This window comes from Mauremys mutica, chromosome 2, assembly GCF_020497125.1.
Source record: "Mauremys mutica isolate MM-2020 ecotype Southern chromosome 2, ASM2049712v1, whole genome shotgun sequence".
Lineage (NCBI taxonomy): Eukaryota > Metazoa > Chordata > Testudines > Geoemydidae > Mauremys > Mauremys mutica.
Window position 1 is genome coordinate 50,446,034 of NC_059073.1, and position 22,652 is coordinate 50,468,685.

Genomic DNA, 22,652 nt, shown 5'->3' on the forward strand with positions numbered 1-22,652 from the left:
AGTACACTATGTCCACCGGATCCCCCTTGTCCACATGTTTGTTGACCCCTTCAAAGAACTCTAATAGATTAGTAAGACACGATTTCCCTTTACAGAAACCATGTTGACTATTGCTCAAGAGTTTATGTTTTTCTATGTGTCTGACAATTTTATTCTTTACTATTGTTTCAACTAATTTGCCCGGTACCGACGTTAGACTTACCGGTCTGTAATTGCCGGGATCACCCCTAGAGCCCTTTTTAAATATTGGCGTTACATTAGCTAACTTCCAGTCATTGGGTACCGAAGCCGATTTAAAGGACAGGTTACAAACCTTAGTTAATAGTTCCGCAACTTCACATTTGAGTTCTTTCAGAACTCTTGGGTGAATGCCATCTGGTCCCGGTGACTTGTTAATGTTGAGTTTATCAATTAATTCCAAAACCTCCTCTAGTGATACTTCAATCTGTGACAGTTCCTCAGATTTGTCACCTACAAAAGCCAGCTCAGGTTTGGGAATCTCCCTAACATCCTCAGCCGTGAAGACTGAAGCAAAGAATCCATTTAGTTTCTCCGCAATGACTTTATCATCTTTAAGCGCTCCTTTTGTATTTTCATCGTCAAGGGGCCCCACTGGTTGTTTAGCAGGCTTCCTGCTTCTGATGTACTTAAAAAACATTTTGTTATTACCTTTGGAGTTTTTGGCTAGCCGTTCTTCAAACTCCTCTTTGGCTTTTCTTATTACACTCTTGCACTTAAGTTGGCAGTGTTTGTGCTCCTTTCTATTTGCCTCACTAGGATTTGACTTCCACTTTTTAAAGGAAGTCTTTTTATCTCTCACTGCTTCTTTTACATGGTTGTTAAGCCACGGTGGCTCTTTTTTAGTTCTTTTACTGTTTTTCTTAATTTGGGGTATACATTGAAGTTGGGCCTCTATTATGGTGTCTTTAAAAAGGGCCCACGCGACTTGCAGGGATTTCACTTTAGTCACTGTACCTTTTAACTTTTGTCTAACTAACCCCCTCATTTTTGTATAGTTCCCCCTTTTGAAATTAAAGGCCACAGTGTTGGGCAGTTGAGATGTTCTTTCCACCACAGGGATGTTGAATGCTATTGTATTATGGTCACTATTTCCAAGCGGTCCTGCTATAGTTACCTCTTGGACCAGCTCCTGCGCTCCACTCAGGATTAAATCTAGAGTCGCCTCTCCCCTTGTGGGTTCCCGTACCAGCTGCTCCATGAAGCAGTCATTTAAAGTATTGAGAAATTTTATCTCTGCATTTTTTCCTGAAGTGAAATGTTCCCAGTCAATATGGGGATAATTGAAATCCCCCACTATTATTGGGTTCTTAATTTTGATAGCCTCTCTAATTTCCCTTAGCATTTCATCATCACTATTACTGTCCTGGTCAGGTGGTCGATAATAGATCCCTACTGTTATATTTTTACTAGAGCATGAAATTTCTATCCATAGAGACTCTATGGAACCTGTGGATTCGCTTAAGATTTTAACTTCATTTGAATCTACACTTTCTTTAACATATAGTGCCACTCCTCCCCCTGCACGGCCTGTTCTGTCCTTCCGATATATTTTGTACCCCGGAACGATTGTGTCCCATTGATTGCTCTCAGTCCACCAGGTTTTTGTGATGCCTATTATATCTATATCCTCCTTTATCACAAGGCACTCTAGTTCACCCATCTTATTATTTAGACTTCTGGCATTTGTGTACAAGCACTTTAAAAACTTGTCCCTGTTTATTAGCCTGCCTTTTTCTGATGTGCCAGATTCTTTTTTATGTGACTGTTTATCATCTGATCCGGCCCTTACATTATACTTCTCATTCCTCTGCTCCTGACTATAACCTGGAGATTCTCTATCATCAGACTCTCCCCTAAGAGAAGTCTGTGTCCGATCCACACGCTCCTCTGCAGCAGTCGGCTTTCCCCCATCTCCTAGTTTAAAAACTGCTCTACAACCTTTTTAATGTTTAGTGCCAGCAGTCTGGTTCCACTTTGGTTTAGGTGGAGCCCATCTCTCCTGTATAGGCTCCTCCCATCCCAGAAGTTTCCCCAGTTCCTAATGAACGTGAACCCCTCCTCTCTACACCATCGTCTCATCCACGCATTGAGACTCTGAAGCTCTGCCTGCCTACCTGGCCTTGCGCGTGGAACTGGGAGCATTTCTGAAAATGCCACCATAGAGGTCCTGGGTAGGTGGTGGGTAGGAGTTCACAGATACTCAGGACGGAGCACTGCCCTGCCAAACCTGGCATCCTCCCTGGTCTGGGAGACTATTGCATAATGCGAGGTGAATGTGTGCACCGATGACCATGTTGCAGCTCTACAAATGTCCTGAATAGGGACATGAGCTAGAGAGGCAACCGACGAGGCTTGCATCCTTGTCGAGTGCGCTCTTACAATTGGTGGCAGGGGAACTCCCGCCACATCGTAACAAGTATGGATACGCAAAGTGATCCAGCTGGAGAGCCGCTGAGTGGAGATCGGCTGACCGTTTATTCGTTCAGCTGTGGCAATAAACTAAGTTGTGTAGACTTCCTGAATGGTTTTGTCCATTCCAGGTAAAAAGCCAGGGCCCGTCTCACATCTAGCATGTGAAGATGGCGCTCCTCACTAGACATGAGGCTCGGGACAGAGTACCGGAAGGAAAATGTCCTGGCTCATATAATCAGCTGAGACCACCGTGGAGAGGAATGAAAGGTGTGGTCGGAGCTGGACCTTATCTTTATGAAACACTGTATACAGGGGTTCAGAGGTCAGGGCCCATAGCTGGAAGACCCTCCTAACAGACGTGATTGCTCCAAGAAAGGCTACCTTCCATGAAAGGTAGGACCAGGATCATGTGACAAGTGGCTCAAATGGAGGACCTGTCAGCCTAACCAGAACCAAGTTCAGGTCCCACTGTAGAACAGGGGGCCTCACATAAGGAAAGAGGAGCTCTCATGGCGTGAGAAAATAATGTATGGCCTTGCACAGGTGGGTGGAAGGCCGATATGGCTGCCAGATGCACCTTGATAGACGAGGGCGCTAGACCCTGGGCTCTGAGATGAAGGAGGAAATCCAGTACAAGCTGGAGCAGAGCAGCCACTGGTGAGACGCCGCGATTGGCAGTCCATCAGGAGAACCTTGACCATTTTGCCAGGTAAGCCTGACGCATGGAGGGCCTCCTGTTTTCAGGGGGACTCGCTGGACACCTTCCGAGCAGGTCCTTTCCTCTTGGTCTAACCATCGAGCAACCACGCCGTGAGGTGGAGGGCTGCAAGGTTGGGGTGGAGGAGGTGACCTTGGTCCTGAGAAAAAAGGTCTGGGTGGGTTGGCAGCAGCCACGGGGGGGACAATGGACAGGTACGTCAGAGTTCCGTACCAGTTTTGTCTGGGCCATGTCGGGGCAATCAGAGGACGCAAGCCTTGTCCGTCTTGATTTTTTTCCAGGACCTTGCTGATCAACAGATCTGGGGGAAAGGCATATAGCAGCTGGCCCAACCAGGACAGAAGGAAGTCGTCGGAAATCGTGCCCTTGCCCAGGCCCCTCCTGGAGCAAAACTGGGGACACCGGCAGTTCTGCCAGGTCGCGAAGAGGTCTACTTGGGGAGTGCCCCACGTTTGGAAGATCCTGTGAGCCACCCCCAAGTGCAGCAACAACTCGTGCTGGGAGAAGTCCCAGCTCAGGATGCCTGGTAAGTGGTGGGAGTCCCAGCTCAGGATGCCTGGTAAGTGGTGGGATTCCAAGTCGATATTGTGGGCAATGCAGAAATCCCACAGCCGGAGGCCTTCCTGGCAGAGGGTTATGGAGCAAGCTCCGCCTTGCCTGCTGATGTAGAACATCGAGGCCATGTTGTCCGTGAGAACTCTTTGCTCATGCCTTACAGGCCACGCAGGCCAGACTACTCCGAGTTCTTTGACGTTTATGTGCAGGCCTAGCTCCTGCGCAGACCACAGGCCTTGAGTATGGAAGTCTCCCACATGGGCTCCCCACCCCAAGTCTGACACATCGGATACCAATTCTATGGTTGGTGAACAGCTCCTGAACGGGACCCCTCAGAACACATTCTCTGGGGTGGTCCACCAAAGGAGGGAGGCTAGTACAGACTCTGGCACGGTGACGACTGTGTCCAACCTGTCTCTGGACCAGGAGAATGTCGAGGCCAGCCAAAGCTGAAGGGGCCACATTCTGAGTCTAGGATGGAATACCAAATACGTGCATGCTGCCATGTGGCCCGGGAGCTGGAGGCACGCCCTGGCAGTTGTCACAGGAAACCTCGTTATCACCCTGATGAGATCCCTCAAAATTTCGAACCCGTCCGGCGGGACGGAAGCTCTGGCCAATGTCGTATCGAGAATCGCGCCCAATGAACTCTATTTGTTGTAGATTTGATGTTGTTTACCAACAGTCCCAGCGTGGTGAACATGGACAGGAGAAGTGTTATGTGGTCCTGTACCTGTGATTTGGAGCTGCCTTTGACCAACCAGTCATCGAGATGGGGAAGATCTGGACCTCCCTGATGTCTAAAGTAGGCCACCACCACAGACATACACTTTGTGAAGACTGGGTGCCGTTGACAGGCCAAATGGGAGGATGGTGAACTGACAGCGTTCCTGTCCTACTGTGAAGCGGAAGAAATGCCTGTGGCCCTCGAATATGTGAATGTGGAAGTATGCGTCCCAGAGATTGAGGGTGGCGTACCAGTCTCTGGGATCCAGAGAGGGAATAATGCAGGCCAGGGAGACCATGCGGAACTTCAGTTTTGCCATGTACTGGTTTAGACCTCACTGGTCGAGAATGGGCGTGAGGCCCCCTTTGGCCTTTGGGATAAGGAAATAGTAGAGTAGTACCTTTTGTATCAGAACTCCACAGGCACTACCTCCACCGCTCCCAGGTGAAGGAGCCGCCTCACCTCTTGCCCGAAGAGGCTCTTGTGAGAGGAGTCCCTGAAGAGGGATGGGGAGGGAGGGTGGGTAGGTGGGGTAGAAAGAAATTGGAGAATATAGCCCTGGAAGATGGTGTTGAGGACCCAGCAGTCTGAGGTCAGCAGTGACCAGTCCAGGAGGAATTCGTAGAAACAGTTGAGGAAGGGTAGGGTGGGCAGATCCCTGGTGCAGACTGGTAAGTTGTCCCCAGGCATCCCATCAAAATGGGCGTTTATCCGCCTGCTTGCCCTTAGATAGGCCAGGCTGGGGGGCAAATTGAGACTGCCGCTGTGGACACTTCCTATTTGTTCTAGATTTCCTGAAAGAAGGTTCATGTCGGGAGTGGGTGGCTTGGCTGGGGGCCTGTTGAAGCTTGAACCTGGTTCTGGCTGGGGCCGGGACATAGAGGCCAAGAGTCTTTAAGGTCGTGTGAGAGTCCTTGAGACCATGTAATTTTATGTTCGTTTGCTCTGCAAACAGGGCCTTTCCATCGAAGGGGAGGTCCTGCAGGGAGCTCTGTGCCTCGTTGGACAGCCTGGACAAGAGGAGCCACAACGCTCTCTGCATGGACACCGCAGAGGCCAGGGTTCTTGCTGCCATCTCTGCTGCGTCTGAGGCTGCCTGAAGGGCTGCTCTGGCAGGAGCGGTGCCCTCCTCCACCAGGGCCTTATACTCCTTCCTATCACTTCCTGGAGAGAGTTCATAAACTTTGGCATTGAGCCCCATATCTGCCCAGCAGGGCTTGGTGGGTTGCCACCCTCAGCTGAAAGCCTGAAGAACAATAAAGCTTTCTACCAAATGAGTCCAGCCTCCTCGAGTCCTTATTCTTAGAGGTGGAAGCAGGCTGGCCTTGGCGCTCCTTGTGGGTGTCTGCCTCAACCACCAGGGAGTTGGGGGCAGGGTGAATATAGAGATATATTCATGCCCACCAACGGGCATGAAATATTTCCGCTCTGACCTCTTAGAGATGGGGGTTAAGGAAGACTGGGTCTGCCACAGGACAGTGGAGATTTTCGCCACCCCTTCATGGAGAGGGAGGGCCACCCTAGCCGGCGTTGTGACTCAGAGGACATCAAAGAGGGAGTCCAATGGCTCCTCCACCTCTTCAGCTTGTAAACTGAGGTTTGAGGCCACCCTTTTCAGGAGCTCCTGGTGGGCTTTTGTGTCCTTCTGGGGAACCAGAGGAGGCGGCGCTGCCGTGATGGCCTCATCTGGGGAGGATGAGAATGGAGGTGCGGTGCTTTGTGTTTCCACTGGTGCCGCAGTCCCCAGCGCCTGGTCCCCTTCTGAATGCGGGGCCAGGGAGGAGCGCTCTGTTGACCTGGGGGGTTGAGAGAGGGAAGCTGACAGTCTGTCTGAGGCCCCAGCTACCTGTGGGGTTTGCGTCGGGGGCGCTGGGGTCCACTGGTACCAGGGTGCTGGCCAGGGAGTCTGGTGCCATTGCATTTGCTGCAGCACCAGAGCGGGCTCGTCTGGGCCGCTGACTGCCAGCTCCAAGGGAAAGCTGGGCAGGTGCACAAACGATCGCTATCTGGGGATGAGGAGCGGTGCCGTGAGCGGGGTTGGGCTCAAGACTGAGTCCAGTGTAGAGGAGCGGGAGTACTGTTGCGCATATCTGCGGCGGCCGGTTGCCGGCGATCTATGCCTGGGGCTGTGGGAGCGGTGCTCTTTTGGGGACCTCGACCGAGACACAGAGTGCGAGCGGCGTTGACGTCGGTACTGCGAGGGGCTACGGCGGCTTCTCGGAGTTGGCAACCTCCAGTGCCATCGGTCCCAGTCCCAGTGGGGCATGCTCTGACCTTGAGGCCTGTGCTCCCTAGATGCGGAGCAGTGCTTCGAGTACCTGTTGTTCGACACGCAGCCAATTAGATGGGGGTTGGCGGAGACCGGTGCGGGCTGCGAGCAGGGTGGTCACTCAGCGAACAGCAGAGTTGGGATCCTTCCTGCGACCGTGAGTGGTACTGCCTAGGTGGCGACTGCAGTGGTCTGAGCGCTGGTTTGCCTCTAGACTGGGGTGCCGCTGGGATCGCTGCAGCCGGTACCGGAAGAGACATTACATCTCGAGCCACCTGCAGGGCCTCCGGCATGGAGACCACCTGTATGTTGCCACTGGCGTCCGGGGAGGTCGGCTCAGAGTGGGCTGGGCAACTCCGCTCTATCTGAGTCGGAGGCCGCGAGGCAGAGGGGGATTGAGAGCTGCCCAGCACAGGTCTAAGCTCGCTCCCAGCCTTGTCCCGGTGTCTTGACGTAGATGATCACTTCTTCGTCTTCTTAGAGTGTCCCATGGATGCGGAGTGGTGCCGGCTGGTGGAAGGCACCACTGGGTCACCGCATATCGATGCTACGGTGCTGATGCAGAACGGCGCAGCAGTGTTGGGGTCAGGGCCAACTCCATCAATATGGCTTAGAGCCATACATCCCGCTCCTTCTTAGTATGGGGCTTAAACTATCTGCAAATTTTGCAGCAGTCGCTGACGTAGGTTTCTCCAAGACTGCATAAGCAACTAGTGTGCGGGTCATTTATGGGCATAGGCCGTTTACATGTGCCGCATGACTTAAAGCCCAGGGCATGGGGCATGCCCCAACACGGGAGCAGTTATTAGAGGCTCTTCTACTTTACTATTATTATAGATTTATATATTTTTTACTTTTAAAACTACAGGTACTAACTATCTACAGAACTAAACAACAGTCCAAAAGGGAAAGGCTACAGCAACAAGCTGGAGCACAGCAGTTCCGAAGCACCGTCACTGACGGCAAGAAGGAACTGGGGATGGGGGGAGCGCACAGCACCCCTTATACCGCACCATGGTGGCGTCACTCCAGGGGTCACTTTCTGCACCAGTGCACGTGGCAAGCACGCACACCTACTGTGGAATATACATGAGCGATCACTCGAAGAAGAACTAAGGAGAGTGGAGGTGGCGCTCCCTCATATAGCCCGTGGTGGGGCTATGAGCACAAGATGCAAGCGCCACCTTGTAGGGGTAAGGCTCGGCAAAATTCTCCAGCTCCGGTGCACTGGGTGTACACACGCATAAATGAAATACACGGCTGCATCTACTCAAAGAAGACCATGTCACTCCTTCCTCCCTGTCTAAAACCATTAGCCTATTGACTAGTAATGTCATGTCCATTTGTTATTTGTACTGCAATAGCTTTTGGGAACACTATTCAAGAATCAGGGGCCCACTATACTAGGTGCTGTACAGATACACAATGAAGGAACAGTCCCTCTCCTGAACAGTTCTCAAGGTAGGTTCTTATTATCCATTCCCACAATCTTTTTATACCACAACCCCAATTCCTTTGTGTCTGCAGAGGACTGTTTGACTGGAATCAAGGCAAGTAACCATGGCTGGTTGATGCCTGATGGCAGTAGTTTTTGGTGGTGGGTGGGTGCTCTGTGCTAGATGGGAGGTGCTGGGTACTAGAGGTGATGGAGGTGCTGGGTTGAAGTGGCACCTGGTAAAGAAGTCCGGGGGCAAGGAGGCAGCAGCTGAGGATTGCTCGCCAAGTTGAATTAAGGGTGGTGTTTTAGCTCCTACTCTCTACCCTGACATCACAGTCTGCTCCAAGAAAATGCCACTTAAATATAGTGAAGAATTAGCTGAATTCTGTGACTGGCAGGGTCCAGGTAGCCAGCTCCGTCTCATCTTCAAATATTGCTTCATTGGAGAGAGCTTAGTGTGTGAAGACTGGGAAGAAGGTAAAAAAAAAGAATAGCTGAACATGGGACTAACCAATAAGGAGCAGAGCTTTTCATTACATCCTCTTAATTCACTGCCCCTGGATCTAGCAACCACCGAGTTTTGGCAAATTTGCTATGACACCTCCCTCATCAGACCACTATCTAGTGGCAGTAGCTGGAGGTCCTGACCCCATTTGATAGAAAATATATCTATATTTTAACAGTACGTTATGGATATCTGATTCAAAATGACCTTTTCATTAATCAATCCATATATCATATAGTCAATTCTTCCTTAGAATATCAAAATATTAACAATAAAAAATAAAGACATGAAACAATATAAATCCTCACCTCCAACTCTTTTTCATCAAAATACTGTAGCCACTGAAGGGGAACAACTTCATTAAAACCATCAAGGAAAGCTTTGGTTTGTTCTCTTACTCCCCGAGAAAAACGCCATTCTGCCATTAGGCTGGGGGGGGGGAAAGAAATTTTAGAGAAAATAATTAATGTGCTGGGAAGGTTACCCCTTTTATACATATTAGGGTCTGATTCTACTCTCTCTGACACTGGTGTAACTCCACAAACTACAATGGAGTTACTACTGATTTAAACCAGTATAACAGAGCAGAATCAGGTCCACAATGTTATAAACACTAACTTCAGAGCAGTATCTTGATCCTGAGTTCCTTTCCCTATCCAAAGTTATAATCTATATTACTGCTAGTCTGCAATCTGAACGATCAATGTTTCAAGTGCTGTGCTGCCACTCTTCAGGATGAAAACTCTTAATAGAAAAGGACACTATCCATCTGTTTAGAAACAACATTTGAGCTACCTCAAAATTACTATAATCATGGTGTGCAGACGGTCTCCATTAATTATGAAAATATACTCTCCCCCAAAAAACATTAAAGGCAGATCTGATAATTCCCCAGAAGCTCAGGCTGCCCAACACTTCCCATTATAAGACCCTGTTTTCAATTGCTTTTAACTTAGTCAAACTGCAGACATATTCCATTCAGGATGTCTGCCTCATGCTGTTTTATTTTTGTGGTGGGGGGGGAGAGAGGGGGGAGGAGAAGCTGAAATAGTCTATCTTTTCCAAATGCAATGATTAGGGGAAAATCCATTGTCTAGCCAATGTTAATTAAAAAACATACAACTATTTAATTGAGAAACTTCAAGCTTTGGAGCAGGGATTTTATATCTAGCAGGAGTGGGGGGGGGAGGAGAATCACTCTGCTGTCAGAGGTGACTTATCATCTCCATGAAAGTTTTCTAAATTAAGCCAAGTTAAGAACCTCTAAAAATCTCATTTCACACATGCTCCGAGACTTGTTAGTTTGATAGAAAAAAAATCTCTGAAGTGTGTCTGCTGTGTGCGCTCCAGAACTTCTAAGCTCCAATATGCTGACTGGACTACGCATGTGTCATTCCCACAAAGCAGCACAGTGTGCTCCAGCCCAGGACTGCAGAACTGAGCAGGATTTTCCCTGCCACTGCTCCTCCCAGCTGCTGGGGGTTGCTGTTGAGCTGAGTACAGGAACTGAGCCAGTGCTGTGCTCTTAGTACTCCCTGTATTGGCATCCAGGTAATGAGTGGGAAAATGAAGCAACAGCTACACTGGAATGCACAATTTGAGGAGTAGGGGGTTGTACAGATGGATGGACAAGGAGAGAAGGAGCTGCAGGACATGGGTGGCACAGCGTCAGAGGAAGAAGAACACGTGTCGGGGGGGGGAGAGCAGATGGGGCAAATAGGTGAAGAGGAGGAGAGGGATGTTAGTTAAAGTAGGGGAAATTTAATAGAAGCAGGGGGAAGAGGGCTTGGATAGGATCAGAGGGAGAGAAGGGCAGAAGCTTGGGTGGGCAGCTAAGAACAGAGGGACAGAGACAGGAAAGGGTTACAGGGGCAGAAGGGCCTATAACTAGGGCTCTGTGTTTGTCACAGAGATTGTGGAAGTCACGGATTCTGTGACTTTCTGTGACCTCCGTGACTTCTGCAGAGGCCAATGTGGCTGACCCCAGGGCCACCCAAGCAGCTGGCTCCAAGGCCAGCTGCTCAGGTGGTCCCAGGGACAGCCACACTGGCTGCTGCTGGAGTGGCTCTGCAGCAAGCCGTTGGGGCGGCCCCAGGGCCAGCCACACCAGCTGCTGCTCCTGGAAGCTGGTACCGCTGGCCCCCCCAGGTTGCCCCACCCCTCCAAGATTTAGTCGGGGTATTTATAGTATACGTCATGGACGGGTCCCGGGCAATCAACAAAAAATCACGGACCCATGACCCTTCCATGACTTTTACTAAAATACCCACGACTAAACCATAGCTTTACCTATAACCACTGGAGCACAGTGCTTTATTAAACCTGGATTTGAATCCAGGAGTGCTCAAGTGTTTACATTTCTTTACTGTCAGAGAACAGCTGTGAACTCACTGTCAAAATATGTCTATTTTAATGTAACTTGCATACAGTTCATATTATATACCCAGGCACTCTATACTCTACTCAGGTCATGAGTGACTAGGAAATTAAAAAACAAAAAAAAAAAAAAAGCGCTATTTGGTAAGATATACAAAGTTATCATGTGTGAACTCTCCACTCAGTAAAGCTCTCCAAGACTGTATAAAGGAGAAGGGGAAGAAAGCAAACAGGTTGGCTTCTGCTTCTTAAATATGTAGTGAAAAACAATCATTAATTTGCCAAATAAAGCCTGACTAAAGCAACAGAAGAAAATTAAAAAATATTTGGCATTCTTTTAAACTCCTATACAGTAACTCCTCGCTTAATGTTGTAGTTATGTTCCTGAAAAAATGTGACTTTAAGTGAAATGATGTTAAACAAATCCAATTTCCCCATAAGAATTAATGTAAATGGGGGGGGGGAGGGTTAGGTTCCAGGGAAATTTTTTTCACCAGACAAAAGACTATATTATAAGTTTTAAACAAACAATTTAATACTGTACACAGCAATGATGACTGTGAAGCTTGGTTGATGTGGTGAAGTCAGAGGATGGGATATTTTCCAGGGAATGCCTTACTGGTAAATGATGAACTAGCACTCGGCTGAGCCCTCAAGGGTTAGCACATTGTTGTTAATGTAGCCTCATACTCTATAAGGCAGCACAAATGGAGGGAGGGGAGACAGCATGGGAGACAGAGACATAGACACACACCCTGTGTGTGTGTGAGAGAGATGCGCATTGACCCTTTAAGTACGCTAACCCCACTCTAAGTACATTGCCTTTTTAAGTAGATCAGCAAGTTGAGACAGCAGCTGCTACCAGCAAGCTTCTTCTGTCCTGAGTCTTGTCATGTGTCCCCCTTGCTCTATGGAGATGGGGTAAGTGGGGGGAAGGAGCAGGGGAACACCCTGACATTAGTCCCCGTCTTCCCCCCCTGCCTCCTCAGCACAGAAAGCAGGAGGCTCCCGGGAGCAGCTGGAAGGCAGAGGGGTGGAGGGACAGCTGAACTGCTGGCAACTGATAGCCTGCTGGGAGGCTACCGCACAGGGAACTTAAGGGAGTGGGAAGCTGATGGGGGGCTGCTGGTCCACCCGGGTTCTAAGCCCCCACCAGCTAGCTGCAATGGGCTGCTCTTTCTGCAAGCAGTGGACAAAGCAGGCGGCTGCCAAACAACGTTATAAGGGAGCATTGCGCAACTTCAAATGAGCATGTTCCCTAATTGATCAGCAACGTAACAAAACAACGTTAACCAGGATGACTTTAAGTGAGGAGTTACTGTAATTGCCTACCCAATGTATTCTTCTTTGTTGTCCTCAGTTACCAAGATATTTGACCCTCCTGATTTCAGTTCATGAGAAGTAACTTTTCCCAAAAGCTCCATGTCAACACAGAAGTACATTTCTAAATTACACTCTTCAATGTTGTTGTCCCTGTGGAAAGAAACAAGCAAAAGAAAAATCAAACAAATATAAAAATTTAACTATTTTTTTTTAACTATAACATCTGAAAAAAAAAATCTACAAACCTTATCCAAATTAGGGAATTATAAAATTCAGTATCAATAGATTCCAAATCTTTAATAGTAAGTTTCTTACTTAGCATGCGCTTGTAGAATGGCAGAGAAAAACCCGTGTCAATAAATTTGCCATGAAACAATGCCTGTAGAGGGGAGGAAGAAAAAAGTTTAAATGATAATTGCTTCAACTCATTTTTGCATGACTCAAGTAATCTTTCGGAAAAGAAGTTACGTAAATAGCAGATGAAAAAAATTGCCCACCAAGAGTAGCACTTAGATTTTTCAAAAAAGACCCATAAAATGGTGAGTATAAAGAAACTAATAACATTTTGATAGATATTTGGTTTGGCAATAAGTTGTAAATTCGTAGGTATATTATTTTCTTATGTAACAGTAAACCTGACAGAAAACATCTACCATTTCTTCATAAGCTACATTGGCATGGGTGCTTAAAACCAATTGTCACTTGATGCTCCTAAGGTACTCCTGCTCTATCTAGAAATTATATATATATCACAGCATGTAAACAAGATTTTTAAAACTCAATCACTGAAATGCTCCTGGAAGAGATTCCTCCCGGGTCAATTAAATAGACTTTGGAAATTGACTCTTTGAATGAAATCTTTTACTGTCATCCCTATTTTCTGAGTGTGTGCGCGCGCATATGCATCTGTACGCACACAGGATCTGCTCTGGTTATTAATTCTATTTGTTCTTTACATAGCAGTAACCAGTGCTAAGCACTTTACAAACATAAAAGAACACTCTCTCTCTTCTGTGAAACCCTTAGTTTTGCTCAGTTCTCATTCACTACATTTTACTCACTAAGATGATTCATTTTAAACTGTGTTGCTTATACTTACTTGGCACTGAGAGAATGCTAACAAAAAAAAAAAAGCAGTTGGGATTTCATTACTGATAAAAATATGTATACCAAAAGTTAAGAAGCTCTCTGGATCTGCCAGAAGGCTAAAAGCTACATTTCAAAGTATGCAGACTTTTAAAAAGTATTCATCCTATTATTACATGCCTGAGAAGTTAAGTTTTGATGAACATTTCACTACTCACTTCAAATAGATTTTGATTACAAATTACTTGCTTTTAAATATGTCAGCTCTTACCTTTGACTTCGTTTCTTTTTATTTTCCGTTCTTACAGTTAGCCAATGATCCCCACCTTATTATCCCTCATATCTCTTCTCACAAATGTCTGCATTTCTTTCAGAGTGACTCTTACGTTTGGAGTGACCTTCAAAAATGGTATGCTCTACCGTTACCTCATTCAAATCACTTCTAACAAAGTACTTTTGCACCACAACCTACCAAGCCAGAAATGTTTAATTTTAGAGGAAAAAAACCCTAACAATTAAGTAGACTACCATCTTGGATTAGTATCTATATATTACGGGTGGGACTGGTAGCGCTACCTATTATTAAGGTTGCGTCACATTTTCCACTATAAGACACTGTTTTCAGTTGTGTTAACTTTGCCAAGCAAGCACCTCACAGGTTGCTTACTTGGCCTTGTGTAGGTATGCATTGTTCAGATTTCTCAAGTAGCAGTGGTGACCAAGAGTGTCCACTTTGTGGTCATCAGTGATTCCAAACCTTTATCTTTGGTATGAACTTAGTTTGATTCTTGCACACAAGATAATACACTCTGAATCAGAGTTGTTATGAGGAATTACAAGGATTACTTTCATTACCCTAATCAGAACATTGTATGCTATAGTTGGTGACATCTGATGCACTTCAGAACAGATAGTGGCATGTAGAGGAGGGAGATTGAGACTGACAGGGAGCCCAATCCTGAAGAGTGGCAACTGAGATGGTGTGGAAAATGAAAATGGGACTGGGACCAGGAGACAACGATAGGGAAAAGACAGGACTGGGACAGGGACTTGAAGGAGATGGGACAGAAGGGTTAGAGCATAGGGGGAGTGTACACATAGGTCTGTGACTACTAGGACATATTCCCCTTTACAGCCTAGAATGGAAGCCAAGTTTTTTGAGTCTCACCATTCCTCTGCTGGTAGCATATACTAGTGAATTCCACTGGCACACATCTCTCTCTCTCTAGTGCTTTTCCACTTAGAGGATGATAACCTACTATTGCTATCAGTTACACCATTAGCTCAAGTAGCAGAGGTCTTTATGGGGAACCTAAAGATTCCAGATCTGCTTATGATTCATGTAGGTGTCAGTTTGATGCCAGATGGAATTTTTTTTTTTTGAAAACCTATGAAATTACACAACCAACCCACCTCTGCCCGCAATAATAAATAAAAAACTTATGTTGAAAGAACATTAAGATTGCAAAGTCAAGCCCTCAAAATTTAGGAAATGACAGAGTTAAGACTACCTGTGCAAACTTAATTCAGCCATATGTATTATGGCACAGTTTTTAAAAACACGTATTACTTTTTTCCACAGCATCCCTGCCTCATTTATGGAATCATTCTTTTTACCCTACACATGCGCTGCATGGCCCTAAGCCTTATTTACCTAACACCATTCAAACCATGTATGGAATACAAAATTGTTTATTTCCTCCACTATATTTTTATAGTGCTCTCACCCAAAGTATCAGAGTGCTTCAAAGCACTAATGAACTTAACTACACAAAATCCTTGTGTAATTAGATGATAATTTCCCCATTTTCTGCCTAGAGAATGGAGGGACAGATAGATTAAAGCACAAACTATCAAACATGTCCACTAATTTTGGGTGCTTAACTTCAGACACCTAGAGCCTGATTTTTTTTAAGAGTATGTTTTAAATATTCAAAGCAGAGCTCTACTTGACTTTAGTTGCTGTTGTGAGTGCTCAACATTTCTCTAAATCTGGACCCAGATGTCTTGCACTGGACCCCCAAAACATGAAAAACATACTATTAGTGACCACCAGTGAAAACTCTGGTTTTAAGCAACATGCCTTCCATTACAAAGGAACTTTATGACACAGTCAGGAGTAGAATCTGTTTCTTCAGAATGGCATTTAACTGCCTTCACCAGGAGACCACTGTGACAGAGGTCCATTGGTACCAACTGGCAAAGGATTCATTGTTATTTACAAGCCTGTCTCGGACATGACAAACTCACTACACCTAATACACTGCTTTTGTGTATTTATTCATAAAGGGTACCATGTGAAAGCTTGTAACTTAATCACTGGGAGGTGTGTGTACAGGTAATATTTACGGAATAATGGAACTATACTGAAAATTATGCCCATATGATCTTGGAGTGAAAGTGAGTCACCAGGGAGTAATGTGTCTTGTGATGGCCCACTTACGTAGAAGGGAGTTGTCACGCCTCTCTGCCTAATCAATTATGTAACATATTGTCTCGATTGTCTACCTTTGCATCAACTCAAAAAGGCAATGGAAAACCACCCAAGACAAAATATAACATTGAAAGCACATAAAAAGAAAAAGGAAAAATACAATAGTAAGGGGATCACTCTGTCTATGAATAAAGACAAAAGACTGATTTAGTATACTACATGGCGGAGCGAAAGACACTCTGGATCCAATCACTGAGGAGGTACCTTGATGATTGGCATTGCTTCATGAAAGACTGGGTCCTAGCGTCTTCGGGCTATCAAGCACTTTGCAGTGAGAATCTACTTTTAGAGATAGGAAAGGTAACTATTAATAAGCATAGGCCCTTGTTCACGTTTTATGATTTTGTTTTATATGTAATCATCTGTTTACATCACTCGCACTTGTTTCCATTTGAATCTATTCTTTCCTAAATCAATTTTATTTTGTTTGCTATCACTGAACTCAAGTGCTGTGTGTAATACAGGAGCAGTGGGCTAAGGCAAATCTGGTAAACTGGGGTACAGTTCTTTCTGGGAACAAGGGATCTGGGATTTCTTTGGGTATCCAGTAATCAGCGGCTGGATACCACAGGATGACACTATGAAGGGACTCTGGGCTTAAACAAGGTAGGACTGGTATAGCCCAAAGAACAGTGCTTGAGTAGCTGACAGGCTGGTTGCGTTAGGGAGCTAACAACCAACTGGTACAAGCAGGACTCCCTCACGCTGGAGGTAGATGGCAACAAGGTAATTCACAGCCCTAAAAGCCCCAAGAAGCATCACAAGCATCTTTTCTTTTCCTGAAATCCCCTGTCTCATTCACTATATATCTTCAAACTTCTACAACAAATGAATCAGGGTCCTACAGACTCATTTACTATACGACCCTGATTCAGCCCCACAGCACTGTCCCACCCTCTGCCCTGAATGAGGCAAGGATCATGTAGAAAAAAAGTAGCATGCGATCATGTAATTACAATACATAAGGGTACTGAATTAGACATTTTTAAATCAGCAGGTGTGGATAATTTGCATCAAAGAGTTTTAAAGGGGCCAGCTGCAGAGCTTGCTGGACCATAAATGCTGGCTTTCAATATGTCTTCGAACACAGGGTACGTTCCAGAAGACTGGAAGAAAGCTAAAGTTGTGCAAGTATTTAAAAAGAGTAAATGGGATTACCTGGATAATTGTATCCCTCTCAGTCTGACAACAAATCTGGGTAAGATAATGAAGCAGCTGAAACCTGACTTGATTAATATAGAATTCAAGGATATATATAATTAATGCCATCAACCTAGGTTTATGGAAAAGATTGTGTCAAATTAACTTGATTTTTTTTAAATAAGTTTACGAGTTTAGCTGATAAAGATAATAGAGTTGATGCAATATACTTAGATTCCTGTAAAGCATTTGACTTGGTACCATACAACTATTTGATTAAAAAACTAGAATGATAGAAAATTAATATGGCACACATTTAATGGATTAAAAGCTGGCTAAGTGATCTCAAAATGTAATTGTAAATGAGCAATCATTGAACCGATGTGTTTCTAGTGGGATCCAACTGTTCTTAGTCTTATGCTAGTTAACATATTTATCAATGACCTGGAAGAAAACAAAATTACTACTGCTAAAATTTGCGGATGACACAAAAATTGGGGGAGTGGGAAAGAATGAGGACAGGCCACTAATACAGAGTGCTCTGGATCACTTTGTAAGCTGGAATCAAGCAAATAATATGCATTTTAATACTACTAAATGTAAATGCATACATACAGGAACAAAGAATATAGACAATACTTACAGGATGAGGGACTCTATTCTGGGAAACTGAAAAAGATTTGTGGGCTGTGGTGGATAATCAGCTGAACACGAGGTCCCGTGACTAAAAGGGTTAATGTGATCCTTGGATGAATAAACAGTGGAATCACAAGTAGTAGTAGAGAAATTATTTTAGCTCTATATTGGCACTGCTGGAATACTGTGTCCAGTTCTGATGTCCACAATTCAAGAAGGATGTTGATAAACTGACGAGGGTTCAGAGAAGAGCCATGAGAGTGATTAAAGGATTAGAAAGCCTCCACTATAGTGATAAATACAAGGAGCTCAATTATTTAGTTTAACAACAAGAAGATTAAGTGTGGACTTGATTACAGCCTGTAAGTACCTAGTGGGGAATAAATATTTAATTATGGGCTCTTCTGTCTAGCAGAGGAAGGTATAACACAATTCAATGGCTGGAAGTTGAAGCTAGACAAATTCAGACTGGCAATATGGCATACATTTTTTAAAAAGTGAGGGTAATTAACCACTGGCACAATTTATCACAGGTTGTGATGGATTCTCCAACCCTGGCAATTTTTAAATCAATATTTGATTTTTTTAAAAGATATGCTTTAAATATTCTTTTGGGGAAGTTCTATGGCTATGCTACACAGAAGGTCAGACCACATGATCACAATGGTCCCATCTCGTCTTGGAATCTATGAAACCACAAAAACTAAGGTTGCACAGCCAATCTTAATTTTGACATTTTCTAATTTTTTTTTGAGTGCTTGACTCTGCAGCCATAACATTTTACTACTGCTTTTGGATGGAATTTAAAAAAAAACCCTAAACTAAAAAAACACAACAGAAATTCTATCATGTGGAATCATTTAACCCCCATGTCAGTTCATCAGTTGGGTTCAGACCTGTAGATCAACAGCAGAGCTCTACTGCTTGAGCTAAAGGAATAAACAGCTGCTTACTACTACATGGACCGATACACACAGTTTGCCAGAGGGTTTCCCAATTTGCTAATAGCAGAGAAATGTATGACTCGGGACTCTTGGTTCAGCTCAAGGATCTGTAAGGCATTGCATCTAGTATTATAGAGCCTTCCTGTCCCAATAGAGGCAGAGTGGGCCTCCATTACAGCCAAATTTTCAGACATTAGGTGCATAAGGGACATTATGCCAGCAGCATATGTTAAAATGACTCTCTTAATTTAAGGAGGGTGTGGGTGACTGAGAATCAAGGGACGGTGTGATCAGCTCCCTATCATCCTCTATTACACCTAAGCTCCGTCCAGGTTCAGTGAGAATCAAGCTCGAGATGATTTACACTGTATAGTAAACAATACTTGAGTAGCTTTTGACTAGTCTTTTTTAAAATTAAATTAATATATACTTTTGCTGTAGCCTACATAGTTTGGAGAGTCTTCCTATGAAGATTTTTGGACAGATTTTCAAGAAGATACTTATTTAGACAGCCAAATGATATGATTTTTTGTCATATACCTCAACATTCTGTATCAAGTGTATGCATCAAACTTAGACTAACGTTTTGACACTTCTCTTCTGCTCACAATCTTTATGATCATCCTCAGGAATCGTATGAATGTAAGAGACTTCTATAGTTAATGAATGATACTGGATCAACAGCCGTACATAGTTAAGTCTCCTATTTATCTAGAGCTGAAATAATCTTGGGGAAGAAATGTAAGCAGATACATATATTTTATTGTTTCTGTAACAAATTTAAAATTAACCAAAACAACAAAAAATAATACTTTTAGAATTCAACTTACCATAGCAATAAAGCGCCCAATGAAACAGAAATATGAAAGATGATCTGGATTAATTGTTGATGCTGGATTTATCTGCAGACAGTAGTTGCTCTTGCCAGCATACTCAAATAGACAGTACATAGGGTTTAGAACTTCATGGGAAAGTAAGAAAAACCATTCTCTAAACAAAATAAAGCAAAACAACAGAGAGATAATCCATAACAAATACAGATTTTTATCACAGCTTCCTACAAATGGATAAGCAAAAATATTGTTCACACAGCTGTATTAGAAAGAACATGATACATGGCATTGTATATGTACTACAAACAAAAAAAGGCCATAAAAAATTAACACTAGCAAGACAAGTTCTCAAAAGTTAGGAAATGTCAGAATTAAAGTTCCTGTGCAGCCTTAATTCAGCTCATTTCTGAGTCTGCATTATGATACAATCTTTAATTATATGACTACATATTATATTTTTTCCCCACAGGACCAGTGCACAGGATAGAGGGTGTTCATCAAACAAGCAAGTATTCAATATTTCATTTTTCCTCATAATTCAATGTGTGGCCCCATGCCTTATTTACTGCACACCATTCACACCCTATGCTGAATACATGGATCAGCCACTGAAGAGGAATGAGAGACACACTTTGCCCGTGAGTTTCACAGCTATTGAGACTCAAAAAACCTCAGTTGTATTCCATGCTTTAGAAGGGCATTTTGGGGTACAGACCTTTTTGCCCCTACCCCTACCCAGCCTGCCCTTCCCAACCCCTAGCATTTCGCTACCACCACCAACCTGCCCCCTTCTGTTTCTTTCTGCCTTGCTCCTATCAACTCCCAGTTCTTCTTGAAAGAAGAAAATCCTCACTCTATTGTAGAGATCTTTTGAGGCAAGAAATAGTGTCCCTAATTTCTCTGCTCCTAACCTCTATGCATTTAAATAGCACTGTTTCTTCCTCCTCCTCCATACTGCCTGAATACCAGCAAGTGGAGCACTGAGAGCACAAGAAAAACACTTTCTGTCCTCATTTAAGGGTCCTGGCATCATAGTAGCACCCAGCTGTCAGGACAAGGAATTGCAGGGAAAGGAGAGGTTACTCATCTTGTGCAGTAACTGGGAGTTCTTTAAAATGTGTCCCTTGTGGATGTTCCACAGCAGGGACATGTGCCCCGGGCCTCTGATTGGAGATTTTTAGTAGCAGTGCCCATTCTGCCCACACATGCGCCCTACACATCCTTGTGCCCTGTACCAAGCCTATATAGGGCTACACAGGTGAACTGCCCTCAGTTCCTTCTCTACTGCAAAACCCACAGAGGCAGCTCTGAAGCAGGGGAGGAGGATGGGTTGCAGAGTACCCACAGGGATACGCATCTCAAAGAACTCCAGTTACTACACAAGTTGAGTCACCGCTCTGTCTTCGAGTAGCATCCCTGTGGGTGTTCCAATTTAGGTGACTCCTTAGCAGTAACCCTTTAAGGAGGTGGGAGTTTTGGAACAGAGTCTATCACTGAAGAAAGAACTGCACTGCCTATTACTGCATCTGATCTTGCAGCATGAATTAGGGCATCGTGGTCAGAAAATGTGTGCACCAAGGACCATGTTGCTGCCCTGCAAATTTCAGTAACTGGTACGTCTTTGAATACAGATACAGACATAGCAGTAGAGTATCCAGTCATTCTTATTAGATATGTAACCTCGTTGAAACCATAGTAGGCAATAATATATTCAGCGATCCACTTAAAAAGTCTGAGGGGAGACAGGTTTAAAGGAGCACTTATCTGCAGTAGAAACAAAGTCTAGGGGTTTTCCTAAATGGTCTTGTCCTGTCCACATAAAAGGTTATGGTCCGCTTAACATCTAGTATATGAAAAGAAGACTTTTGTGAAAACTGATGTGGCTTAGGAAAAAATAAACAAAAGGTGAATAGTTTGGCCGATGTAAAATTCAGAGGACACTCCAGGTAAGAATTTAGGATGAAGTCGTAAAGACACTTTCTCCTTGGAGAACAAATTAAAGGGAGGCTCTTCCATTAGAGCCCTTTAAGCAGAAGTGATGGCCACCAAGAAGGACATCTTCATAGACAGAAGTAGCAGTGAACACATAGCTAATGGCTTAGACAGTTGTTCTGTGAGATGGTTAAGAACCAGGTTAAGATCCCAAAACTGCATAGGGGGTCTAATCTGCAGTAAAATCCATGCCTGATGTCAGTACTGCGGGGGTGTGACATTCCCCTGGTGTTATCTGGACCAGTGATCTGCTAGGTCACTCCAATCCTCGACTCTGGGAGCCAGCCTTACCCTGCTCTGCTGTGAGAACCCCCACTCGTGGGCTGTTCATGCACAGCCTCTAGCATGTAAGCTGCTTGTATTGTGCAACGGAATGATATTAGCCAATATCTGCAGTCCCAGACACAACCCTAGGAACTTCCGTCTTGCGGTGTCCAGTAATGCCTGCTGGACGCTGCAAGCTTATGAGTTCGTCAATTTAACAAAGAAATTCATATGTACCAGGCTTGTTATCCCAAGGTGAGTCTCTGACACTCTTCAAACCAAATGCACTGCTTCAGGTAGAATAAACAAACGAATTTATAAACTATAAAAGATAGATTTTAAGTGATTTTAAGTCAAAGCACAAGAAGTCAGATTTGGTCAAATGAAATAAAAGCAAAACGCATTCTAAGCTGATCTTAACACTTTTAGTGCCTTTATAAACTTAGATGCTTCTCACCACAGACTGGCTGGTTACCCTTCAGCCAGGCTCTCCCTTTTGATCAGCGCTTCAGTCACTTGGTGGTGATGGTATCTGTGAATCCTTAACTTAAGGTTATGAAGCCTCTTATCAGTTTTACTAGAAAACAGCAAGGGGCCTTCAAACAGGAGGTCTTGAAGAGAAGGTTAGTCACCCTGTGCAGTAACTGAGGATCTTCGAGATGGGTGTCCCTCTGGGTGCTCCACTTCTGGTGATGTGTGTCTCTGTGCCTTTGATCTGAGAATTTCTGCAGCAGCGCTCCTGTAAGTTGTGCATGCCCTCTCCCTGTCTCACATTGTTGTTGGCGCCTAACACACACCGTGTGACCAGACCCTTGCTCTTCAGTTCCTTCTCTACCACAGAGTCTGGACATTGAACTCTGAAGTAGGGGGGGAGAAGGGTGGGTAGTGGAGCACCCACAGTGACATTCATCTCAAAGAA

The 22,652-nt window shown here is 44.7% G+C and overlaps 1 protein-coding gene across 5 annotated transcripts in view; it reads right to left on the reverse strand.

The window, feature by feature from the left end:
• The window catches only part of WWP1 (WW domain containing E3 ubiquitin protein ligase 1), a 159,155-nt gene that overhangs the window by 22,983 nt on the left and 113,520 nt on the right, over window positions 1-22,652 (reverse strand). For all 5 annotated transcript variants that reach the window (XM_045003448.1, XM_045003446.1, XM_045003449.1 and 2 more), the window contains 4 exons: window positions 19,475-19,634; window positions 12,590-12,723; window positions 12,354-12,494; window positions 8,954-9,074 (listed from right to left, as the gene is read on the reverse strand). In XM_045003448.1, coding sequence (XP_044859383.1) covers window positions 8,954-9,074; window positions 12,354-12,494; window positions 12,590-12,723; window positions 19,475-19,634 — 556 coding nt within the window. The remainder of the gene's footprint in view (window positions 1-8,953; window positions 9,075-12,353; window positions 12,495-12,589; window positions 12,724-19,474; window positions 19,635-22,652) is intronic.